Below are 12154 nucleotides of genomic sequence, written 5' to 3'. Positions count from 1 at the left end.
GCTTCCTCAATATCTTGTTTTACAACCGGTGGTTGTATTTCTTGTTTTTATAAAACCAATGGTTTTATCATATCTTGTTTATGAAAAACCAATGGTTTCTCTATAGCCTTCACAATTGGCCCTTGAATAGCAGCCCATAGTTGTGTTTGAGCTTGCATGCATCCTGTAATTCGATTAAATACTTTGATCCGATCAGCTTGTTGTAACCTGGTGGCTATTTCAGCATTAATGGCTAACTGGTTGAACTCGGTTTGAAGCAATCCAAGGTGTTCCGTGGGATGCCTCTGCATTTTCATGATGAAATCCACGTCACTGCCTTCCATCTCTTGTTAAGAAATCTGCAAGAATATTTTCATGAGATTTAATAATAACAATATCAAAAATATAATTTTGACATAATACTTGCCATCTTAATAACCTAGCTTTCTCAGGTTTAGATTCAATTTTATTTCTTAGGAAAGCTTTTACCTGGGTGTTATCAACCTTCAGAGTGAATTTTTTAGCGAGTAAAAATAATGGCCATTTTTCAAAAGCCCTTTTAACTGCATGAAATTCCTTTTCGTTGATATGCCATCTGATGAACTCTGATTCTGAAAAAAGACCGCTACAGTATCTGCATGGTATTTCCCCATCTGGAGTGATCTTGGTAAGGACTGCTGCCCACCAATCGTCACTGGAATCCGTAAATAATACCAGATCATCTTCATCTACGGGTATAGCCATTTTTGGGAGATTCTTACATATCTCTCTTAATTGGTTTACCCCTTTAGTATGATCATCGGTCCATATAAACCTAGCATCCTTTTTTAACAAAGGACTGAACATCTTCTGTACATTGCTAGGTTGTTAATGAATATCCCTGCAAAATTAACTACTTCAAGAAAACTCTGGAGTTGTTTTACGTCTTTGAGTTTATCTGGAAAATATCTTTACCTTTTCCACAATATGGGGTTGCAGAATTATTCCAGTTTCATCAATCTCAATACCAAGGAATTCAATTTTCCTTGTTGCTATGACTGCTTTCTTTTCAGATAAGACCAGTCCTTCTTGGTTACAAATTTTAGAGAAAATCTCTAAGTGTTTAACGTGTTCGTATATGTTTTTTGATGCTATCAGAATATCATTAATATAAACAAACATAAAGTTGAAATAATCTTTAAAAATATTATCCATCTTTCTTTGAAATATCTGAGGTGCATTAGCCAATCTCATAGGCATAACTTCCCAAATATAGTGTCCTTGTGGAGTAGAGAAGGCTGTGAATTTCTTACTACATTCTTCCATTCGAATCTGGTAAAATCCAGACTTACAATCAAATTTTGAGAACACTCTAGCATTTCGTATACAACTAATTAGGTGTTCTCTATTCGGTATGAAGTACCCATCAAAATCCAAGATTTTATTAATACCTTTGTAGTTAATAACTATCCTGGGTTTCCCTCCTTTTATTTCACCATGATTTCTAACCAGAAAACCTGGGTTTCTATATGGTGAAACTCCTTCTTTGATTAAACCAAGGTCCAAATGTTCCTTGATAATCATTCTCATATCCTTTTGATATGTTATGTTCATCAGGATAGGCTTATATCTGACGAATTCATACTCTTTGCCTTTCTTTAGAGTAAGACTGGCTTTGAGTTGATTTCTATCCCACCATGCCAAAGGATGCTCGTTGTAACTTTCTTTGAGCCTCTTTTTGACATCTTCAAGGGATACCTTATTTTCTAACTCTATATCTCTGTGATTTAGAGTTACCTTGAGAAGCTCCATATCCTCTGTTTGGAGTTCTTGTTATGTTGTTATTTTCAACATGGTTTCTCCAAACCTTCTTGGATCTTTCATTTTCGGGTGAAAAAATTGTCCTTTATCACCACGCTGACTGTGAAATATTATCGGCAATTGTCGATAAAAAGCAACCTTGAGTCTTTGAACGATAATTTTATTATCACAAATTGTAGTGAACATAAGTCTTCTTGACTCATTGTCTTGTGTGTACTTCTTAAACATTTGTAAGAAGTTATTTTCTAACAGGATATCAGCTCCTGTATCATGAAAATAGATTGGTGGTGTTTTTACCTTGTACCAAGGTGTTTTACCTGCACCTCCCATAAGGATCTCTGCTTGTTTTATTCCTTTGCAAAGAATTAAAATTTTTCGAGAGAAATCTCGTCCAGCAATTTTTGGCAACTCTTCTTCACATTCTTCAGGGAAGACTCCTCTTTTTGCTGTACAAATTCCTGCTCCCGAGTCAATATAAGCTGCAAAATACTCAGCCTTATATTGTTCATACAACATCCCTATTGAAATGTATATGGAGAAAGGACTTGTTGTCATTTTTTAAAGGGATTACTAAATGGCCCTGCCATTTTTAACAGATTGTGTTGTAACTCAGTAATCCGATTAAGACTATTTACCTTTAGTTTTCCTAAGGCCTCAGAAGGTAGAGTATGGTTACTCCTTTCTACTTCTTCAATGCGTTCTAGTAAATCATATTCATGACTTACTAATTTCAACAATTGCTTCTTCCCCTGTTTGTGAACAAAGTTTTCGAATCTGATTAAAAGATTGTCTCTTATCCAATTCTCTTGGTTTTTCATTTCGTAGAATTCTTATTGAATCCTCCAAGTCTTTTCTTTTGCCATGAACTCTATTCCTTTTTCAAGGCGTTTCCATAGTTTATGGTCCTCTAGGAATTCTAGACCAAGAATGAGCTGATCCATTTCTTTTCCTGGAATTCCTCAGATTTGAACTTCCAATTCTCCAATATTTATCACTCCTTGGTAAGTTCATTTTTCCTGTTGTTCCAAATAGTAAATTGAGTTACAAGGGAACTGGTTCCGATGACTTGTAATTTCGAATACTATTTTCACTTCTTTCCATCTTTCTGGAGATCTAAGTTTTCCTATTATAGAAAACTCTTTTTCTTTTGGTGGAATTTCTTGAATATGAGATTTGTCCCATCTCCTGCTTGTCATTCTGTTTCCTTGGAAAGATAACCTTCGAGGTTCTATTTTAAGGTCTCTGTATAGAACCGGTCTGTCTTGAATTTAAATGTCTATTTCCTGAATTAAAGAAAACTCGATTCTTTCCAGGTATATTGCTTGAGCAACTTTCCCAAAGATCTCTGGAATTTCAATGAACTCATTTCCAATAAATAATTCAGAATGGTGAGTATTAGAAAGAGCATATGAAATTTGATACGTAATAGAATATGGCCTATTACCTTCCTTCATTAGTCTTTTTTCCTTGAAATTTTGATGTAATGTCAAGGCTCGACTAAAATCTCTATCAGCTAAATTGTAGGCTATTCTTGGATAAATAACTCCCACAATTTTTTCTTCACACAAATTTCCCGAGATAGTTCCTAGAACCGCATCTTGTATATTCCCCATTCTTTTATCGCATACTACGATATCTATGGGTGAATCTATTTCCTCTTTAAAAGTAGCTTTGATCATAATCTGGATTGCTCCAATATGAATCCAAGACATTGTCTTTGCTACTTCTGCTTTTAATTTCTGTAATTCCTCTCGAATTTCTTCAAAGGAAATTAACTGCATTTCAATTTGATTACTGGTTAATTCCGTAGGGATTTCCATTTCCCTTCTGGATACCTTATAAATCAAATTATGTCTTCTTTGTCTTAGCCCTAGGTTTCCTAAGAATCTTTCAACTTGTCCTGCCGAAAATCCTTAGTACTTTTGTAATGTTGGATTTTCTCTCATAATCCTTTGGACCATATTATGAGATATCGTGGTTTGACTAAAGAACCCAGCCAAACTTTCATGTGTTTCATGCCGAAACACTTCCTCTTTACTCTGATTCTGATTGTGATTCTGATTCATCCTCAGAAACTTCTCGACTAAACAATATCTCTTCTTCGTATATGCTTTTATTTGAGGGGATATCCTCAAATTGATATACTTGGAATAGATCTTGAAAGAAGACCGCATCATCCATATCTGGTGTTTCTTCAAAGAGTTTAACTCCATTTTTTCTCGTTTTCTGGACAATTTGTAGATATATGTCATCTTGCTCCACATGTCCAGCAGTTGCAATCCTTGAAACTTTGACTTGCTCTTGTATGAGTTCTTCTGAAAGTTCTTCTTGATGGTTTTCTTCCCCTGCTTTGTGATGAGCCTGTTATTGGGGATGTTCTTATAGGTCCACTTCTTCTACCCGATCTATAGGATCTGGTCTTTTGTTTGGACCAAAATGTTCTTGGTTTCCAAGATCACTTTTCATTTTTTTATTATAGGGATTATTTCTGAATTTCTTCCTTTTAAATCCCTGTGATATGTTTCCAATGATCGTTGGAAGATCATTTTCTCTACAACACAAAGGTGTACGTTTATCTATACCCCTTATTTTCTTGTAGTTCTTCTGTAATGCTGCCATATGGCACCATTCTGCTAATTTTTCTTTCAAAAAGGAGGCACGTCTTGCCAATGTATCAAGATTACCTGAAACATATTCTTTGATCAACATTTATCTCCATGGAGTTGACATTTTTGCGAAAAATAGCTGAATAGTTATATTTTCCTCGACTCCCGAATTCCATCTGTATTTAGTGAATAACATAATGTATTCATCAACTAAACAGATATCATGTAACTCGAGGCTATAAAGAGCTTGAGTATATCTTCTCCTCAACAAAGAAAAGCATGAATTAACAAATATTACGTCTGAATAATTAACCTAAAGCTCTGATACCATTTTGCGGATAATTTTTTATACTGCAAATGAGCACAAAATCTCCAGATTCAAGCATAAAACCTTTAAATTTTAAGCATAAAACCTATAGATTTCAAGCATAGATTAGCATAAATCCAGTACAAGAATTAAACATTAAAATATTCAAGTTTGGTGATCCTAGGGAGTTATAGTAAAGAATTTTTTGGCTAGAGAGTTATAATAAAGTTAGGAAGGGTATTAGGGATTTTAGGACAATTCACTCTTTAAATAATGCAAGTTATTTACTTGCAACCAAAAACTCACGCAATGATGATGGAAATAATTCTTCTATCGCGAAGTCATTACTGGTACATTATTATTTTCCGTCCGACTCGTGATTTCTGCATGCTATATGGTCAAAATATAATGGGTGATGCTACATGTACATGAAGGGTTACACGTTGGGTTACACGTTGCACTTGAAATTACATAAATATCCTTAATGTATTTTGAAAAGATTTTTTCCAAATCAAGTGGAAGGATAATTTTGTGATTTCATGTGTAATGTGTAACCCAATGTGTAACTCAATATGTACATGTAGCATTTCCCAAATTTGTGATTTCATGTGTAATGCTACATGTACAACCAAATTTGTACAACAATTTTTACACCACAAAAGATTCAATACAAAATTTTAATTTATCAAATCTCACGATACATTGAATGCAATATCTCACGATATCATATCAAAATCTCAATAGATAATAGCAAAATATCACGAATAATTGTTGTAATTTCGTTGTACGATATATTAGATGTAGCTCTAGCATTATTCAAATATTATATATCACATGATTATTGTGCCTATAGAATTATTCAAATATTATATATCACATGATTATTGTGCCTATATATTGATGAATTAGTATTCATCATTGATGGAAGTGTATATACAAATATAAATGAATAGAGGAAACAAGTTACCCGCCGCATAATTGGGCAACCCCACTTGTGTAAATCGACAACATTTTCGAGTATCTGCCGCACAATAAAATTGTCCATAAATGGAATCATGAATTCAATCAATATGTCCCAATACAGAGAAGGAAAAGAAATTAGATGAGTATTCCAAGTATTCGTCCCCTTTTCATATGCAGAGCAATTAGAACACTTTTAAAAAAATCTGAAAATTTAGTAATTCAGATTGCAAAGTGTGGTTTTTTAAAATTATAATTTAAAATATTTAAAATTTATATCAATAGTTTGTTTTTTTTTTTATTATTTTATATGCATGAGAGTTAAACAACATTGTTTCTGTTTATTTTTTTTACTTTGATTAAAATAGACAATGAGAGTTACACATTGTTTTGCATGATCTTTCGATTATATTTTCAGCTCCTAATTAAAAAAACACAATACTTTTACAGAAAAATATTCCGTTGACTTCTGCAACCAAACAAAATGATAAGATAAACAATAATAATTAATGATATATGCCTCATGATATATTCATACTTACTCTAAATCTTTTTATGGATTTGTTTTTGGACTTCACTTAAATTAGCTCGTACTAATGGAGGGAGATATCTATATATTAATTCATAATCTTTATCTTTATTATTATAAGATTTATACGGATGCTGATTTGGTCTCTCGAGATGGATTTACATAACCGTCCTCTTAAAATTTCTTCGCGCGTCTCGCCCAAAAAAGAAATAGTACAGCATGATATTGTTCAAAGAAATTTAACATCGTGCCTCCAAGGCGTGTTCAAGTTGGTGGAATAGGTGAACTCTTGGCCAGAGGTCAAGAGTTCGATTCCCCCTGCGGCCCTGCCAACACTTTCTTGGACTAGCCTGTCGCACATGATTTGCCCAGTGTGATTTACCTGATTAGTGTAGATTGCAGGCTATTGCGTTAGTCCGGTGATTTACCCAAAGCGCATCGAAAAGTAGCGGCTGCGGATTCCAACGTCACAAAAAAAAAATAATTTCAACATCGTACTTGAGATACCTAAAATAGAGGCATATATATAATTGCACGTATTTTTTTTTTAATTATTATATATGACGTTAATTTGATATCCGTGATGAAGATGATCTACCGTCTACGTAGTTGTTTCGCGTGTTTTTTTTCCTTTAAGTCTTAGAAGAAGAAGGGTATATATGCAACGTTTCTGCTCGTGCATAATTTTACATAATTTTGTTTAAATGTGTAATAATTTTTTTTATATGTATTTAAGTACTATTTATATTTGTTCCATAAGAGGGAAAAAAAATCATTCATATGATATATATTTGTAATTTGTTCTATTAATTCATGTTGTACGTCACAATACCAACTAATTAATTTAAATTTTGGTTTTCAAATTATGTAAAGCACATACAACTTAAACCTTATTTTTTAAAAAAGAAATAAAATTTCATTAATCATGCAAAGAATTACAATAATCATCCAAATATTCAATCAAAACAAGGAGGAGCCTCAAGAAAAATGATAGAGTGTTTTGGAGAGTTTCTACTTATTTAAAAGTGATTCTAGTAGATATTATTTTGAAGTTGATGAGAAGCTAAAGTAAATAGTGTTTGGAAATAGAATTTGAAAGCTAATACAAGCTAAAGTTTAGTGTTTAGAGAATAATTGCTTCCAAGCTTAATTTTCTAACTAAATAACAACCCTACCCTTATTTGATTATTTGATTTTTGATATTCACACTATAAAAAATGAGTTTATAAAAAATGAGTTTATATTTTTTATAAGATGAATACTTAAAAAATACTTGTAATAATGATGTAAAATTAAAATAATATTTAAAAAAAATAATAAAAGCATATGTAATATGATAAGTTTATTAAGGGTATATATGTGAACTTGTAATTTTATACCTTAAAAAAAAAAAAGCAAAAGCAAAAAAAAGCATCAAATTTTAGTTCTTGCTTTTGGGTAAAATTTGTAAAAGTTAAAGCAGAATTTAACATTCACAAACACTCAAAAGTGCTTCTATGCAGCTAGAAGCTAGGAAGCATTTTGTAGAAGCTCTACCAAACACTCTCTAAATTTATTTGTCTATTCATCAACTGATGTGTAATTATGTGAACACTAACTGACTGGGATGATATCATGTATATCTAATAGGTGGATGTTATATTAATAACCGATGCTCTATAGATATACAATTAATAATTAATGACATGCAACATGCATGTGTACTGATCAGAGTGAATTTAACTTAATTAATTGGATGAGAAAGATCAGAAATGGGCTAAATTAAAGTCGATTATATTGATTCTAAACTAAACATGATTTGTTAATTGCTAATTGGATACATGGAGTCTAATTAAACTTAAATAATTAAAACTATTCCAACCTTAATTAATTTAAACTATATATATTTGTGAATTGGCGGATACATATTTAAAATGATTCAAATATCCCAATCCGCCACCACAAGTAGTTACGAATTAAACCATGCCAACTTTTAAACTAAAATTCGAATGAATATAACCTATAAAATTTCTAAAAAAAACAGAAAGTGCCTTCATTTTTCAATTATCTCTATCTAAATTCGGCATTAGTCAAAATTCAATACTTTGACAAAGTCAACCGTATGTGCTTGGATCTTTTCAATGCAAATCCCCCGCTTTGAATTGTCTAGGCCACCGCCACTAAATGAAATTTTGATCTAATTCCCACGTGCCCCCTCCCAATCCTTTTCATTTCAACCTACCTTTATAGGCATTATCCTCATCATAGATCTAAGGGTCCCCATTTATCAATACATGTGAGGTCCACTAAAAAATAATTAATCTCACATTTATTGTTAAATATACACCGTTAGATCTATATCAAGGCATTGCCTATATAGATAAGAACTAACTTACCCTCAAAAACACACTAACCATTAACATTTTCAATTTTAATTTTTATCAGCATAAGTAATGTGTGCATGCATATCTATCTATCTATCTATCTATCTATCTACAGTTTGCATGCAAAACAAAAACCCTCCCACGACCAAGTACTAAAACATGGATTTTGATCGAGGAAACCAGTGGTGGAATCCATCTTCTTCATCAGTTCATCACGATGCACATCTTGTTGCAGAAGCGAATTCCGACGCGAAATCGAGCATTGCATCCACGCAAAGGAAAAGGGGTACTGACCGGAAAATAAACAGGAGGATCTCCGAAGGGCGTGATCCCAACAAGAAATCAACAAGATCCTCCGCCGGTAACCCTGAGATGGCGGTGGCGGCCACGACGCTGGATTTCTCTGCCTCCCATGTCTTCCCTCCTTGGAGGGATCAGTCCAACGCCTATTGTGATATACAGAATGCTGCTAGATATTTCTCTTGTTCGAGCTCTTCTAGTGGCACTACGAGCCAATTCCCAGCAGAAAAAGCTCTTGTGGAAAAGGTTTCGAATGCTTCGATGATGGATTTGTGGGGAAATATTAATGTTTCTTGCGATGATCATCATGCGAGTTTTGGATTCGTGGACGAGGAGGCGGTGTTTAACATGCCCGGTTTGGTGAATAGCATGGCGGAGGGGATGTTGCTGACTCCACCGGCTATGAAAAGTGGATTCAAGTGGGATGATATTGATGAGGTTGATTACATTTACTTTGATTTGTGGGATAATAAATCATAAACCCTCGTTTATCTTTAAACACGTTATATTTTATTGATTGTGAAATTTAAGTAATACCTCTAATTAGAGGACATATATATATTTTTAAAATTTTTTTTGGAAGAAAAAATTTAAAGGTGAAAACAAGATGTACGTTAAGGACTATATGTCATATAATTAACATCACATTAGTGATTATTAGAGATGACGGTTCATTTCGGTCTCTTGAAGTTTATAATTAAAAAAAAAATCAATGACAATGGATCCGCAGTCACTATTAACATTACCATTTGGTGTGCATTGGTTAAACTTTGAGCCAACAACAAATTAATTTGTGTTATGATTAATAATTTTCAAAGAAATTCTATTTGCCCCTTGTGTACTCTAAAATTATGAGTTCAAATCTTAACGAAGCAAAATTAATTAAAACAATATATTAAAAATTTATCTCGTGTGTTGGTCTAAAATGACATTTAATTTGTTATCCCCATTGATCTAAAGTATATTTAATTTAATTTTTCTCAAAGATATAAATTAAAGCATGTATGGCAACACACACTACAAGAAATATTAAATATATAAAGCATGCATACAATATTTTATGTTTCTAATTTAAATCTCATTTGAATTAAATAAAATAACGTGTAGTATTTACTTACAAAAAAAAAAAAGAACTGTGTTCTTTTCGTCTTACTTTAGAAGCATATATAAATAATAATTAATTAATATAATGAATTTGCATTCAAGTAGTACATACTTCATAAATTTGTATGTCTTTATACAGATAAAATTCACACGTATATATTATAATATATATTATATACATTAATATTATACATCAACACAAATAAGAAACTTATAAAATTGATTATTGATCCAGTAGGTGAAAGGACCCGTGTCCTGATTTAATATTTAATGATCAAACAACCAGGATTAATTAATGTAAACAGCGAAAACGAGTTAAAAATTTGCGTTTGGGCCTACAGAAATTTCGGCATGACCTATTCGTAAATAGGACATCCCAAAAACCTGTACAACACAACCAGCAATATATACTTGAAAATAGAGTCACAACTCCAATTTACAAACCTATAGCCGCACTGGCCAGGACTAAACACATGCAGAGCCGGCAAGGCTCGATCACACAAATAACAATTCAAAACAAGGTCCAAAACTATTTATACAGATACACAGGGCATCACCCCGGCAAATATAAAACTCGCTAAACTGATATATATATACATATATCTGGGAACTCGACTCCACGCTCGCCTCACTGGGTACCACTAGATGACGCTCCACCAGATGCGTCAAATCCCCCTGGATAACCTGCTATGGAATCACAAACAACCACAACATAAAAAGAAAACAGAGGTCGGACCCCAGTACGACGAACTATAAAAATTACGACAACTATAACTGACATGAATAAAATCAAGTACAATGCAATGAAATGCAATGTAATGCGTGACAGGTATCAATGAAATAAGGGATACCAAAAGGAGTCCAAATAATCGTATCACAATAAACTCAGTGGCCACCCGTGCCAGAAACGCAGCAGACCTCGAATCATCACTGCTAATCCATACACATAGCATCGGAGGGTGACAGGAGCGACCCGTCCAGCCTCATGCTGTCATCAGGAGTGTCGTACGTAGCATCGAGAGCTTGCTACCCACTCGGTCTCGTGCTAACTCAGGAGTGCAATAAATAATGTCACTCGCTCCATCGATGACTCAATACATCTCAAGAGATCAATATCAATAGCAATCAAAGGAGTCAAGGCTTAACGTGCTATGAAAAATTAGTAAAATGAGTGAATGCAATCATATAATCCACATAAGCACATAAAACACGTTATCACTCATTACAAAATACTTAATATCATTACATGCCATTATAGGCGTCGTAATATAAACAGCTCATACGTACCTCAACCAATTCTTAATTTACCATAGAAATTATCCCAAATATTTCTCGGATATTCCAATCCCAAATTTTCAGAATCTGTAATTCCAGAAAAATTGCTCATAAATCCTAAAATTTATATTTAATATTAAAACATCCTATTAATGACCAAATATCGAATATACGACTCTAAAAGTCGAATTACCTAAATATAAATAATCTAAAATTTCGAAATAATGCTAGAATAATTTCTGAAAAATAGCCAATACCTCCAATCGAGTCCGATATAATACCTACAACCAATAATAAATCAAATATTAATTATCGGAAGTCGATTGAATCAAAATTCCCAAAATTCGAAACACTAATCTTGAAATCTACCTCAAATATTCGAATTAGAGGTCTAATCAACCGAAACAACAACCCTCTACACTCCGGCGGCGATCGGCGACGGCGAACGATGGTGAACGACGGCGGCTGGTGCGACGGGTTTCCGGAAATCTCAATAAAAATATGAAATATAGGTACCGAAAGATAGCTCTCGTCGAGAGGATTCCAGAACTATATTTACTTTTGAAATCCGGCCAAAAACGAAGGAGATACGGAGATTTGAAGCGATAGGAAAATTTGAAGAAAAGAAACAAAAGAAATGAAGAAGAAGACGCGAGACGCGATGCAGGCGGATGGAGGAGAGAGAAACAGTCTGAATATATATATCCATATCTATTTAATTAGATATGTATTGCTTTAATGTGTATCTTATTTTATTTATTCGGGGTTCAAACTTGACCCGGTTCGAGTTATTTCAACTCCTGTGTGCTCTATTAATAACATATTCATTTTAATATCGTCTATAAACCGATATTTATAAATATATATTTTTAACACACAAATTAATTAATATATTAATATCGGGTCCTTACATTTCTCCCCCTCTTAAAAC

The 12154-nt window shown here is 33.2% G+C and overlaps 1 protein-coding gene and 1 long non-coding RNA gene across 5 annotated transcripts; one reads left to right on the top strand and one right to left on the bottom strand.

Annotated features, from left to right (window-relative positions):
• Nucleotides 1-8665: 8665 nt before the first annotated feature.
• Nucleotides 8666-9324, top strand: LOC140888879 (ethylene-responsive transcription factor ERF026-like). Its single transcript, XM_073296582.1, has one exon. It carries the CDS (start codon nt 8704-8706, stop codon nt 9322-9324), a length of 621 nt encoding a protein of 206 aa, XP_073152683.1. The 5' UTR covers nt 8666-8703.
• Nucleotides 9325-10284: 960 nt separating this feature from the next.
• LOC140893378 (uncharacterized) lies at nt 10285-11873 on the bottom strand. 4 transcript variants are annotated; one of them, XR_012153126.1, is made up of 4 exons: nt 11593-11873; nt 11417-11504; nt 11236-11310; nt 10285-10635 (listed from the first exon to the last, which is right to left on the bottom strand). It is a non-coding gene; the product is annotated as an uncharacterized lncRNA (long non-coding RNA). The 4 variants fall into 4 exon arrangements; XR_012153128.1 differs by having other exon boundaries at nt 10285-10632; XR_012153125.1 differs by lacking the exon at nt 10285-10635 and having other exon boundaries at nt 11100-11310.
• Nucleotides 11874-12154: the final 281 nt, after the last annotated feature.

The sequence above is a fragment of the Henckelia pumila genome, chromosome 3 (genome assembly GCF_033568475.1).
Source record: "Henckelia pumila isolate YLH828 chromosome 3, ASM3356847v2, whole genome shotgun sequence".
Classification (NCBI taxonomy): domain Eukaryota; kingdom Viridiplantae; phylum Streptophyta; class Magnoliopsida; order Lamiales; family Gesneriaceae; genus Henckelia; species Henckelia pumila.
This window is presented reverse-complemented; position numbering and strand designations above follow the sequence as displayed.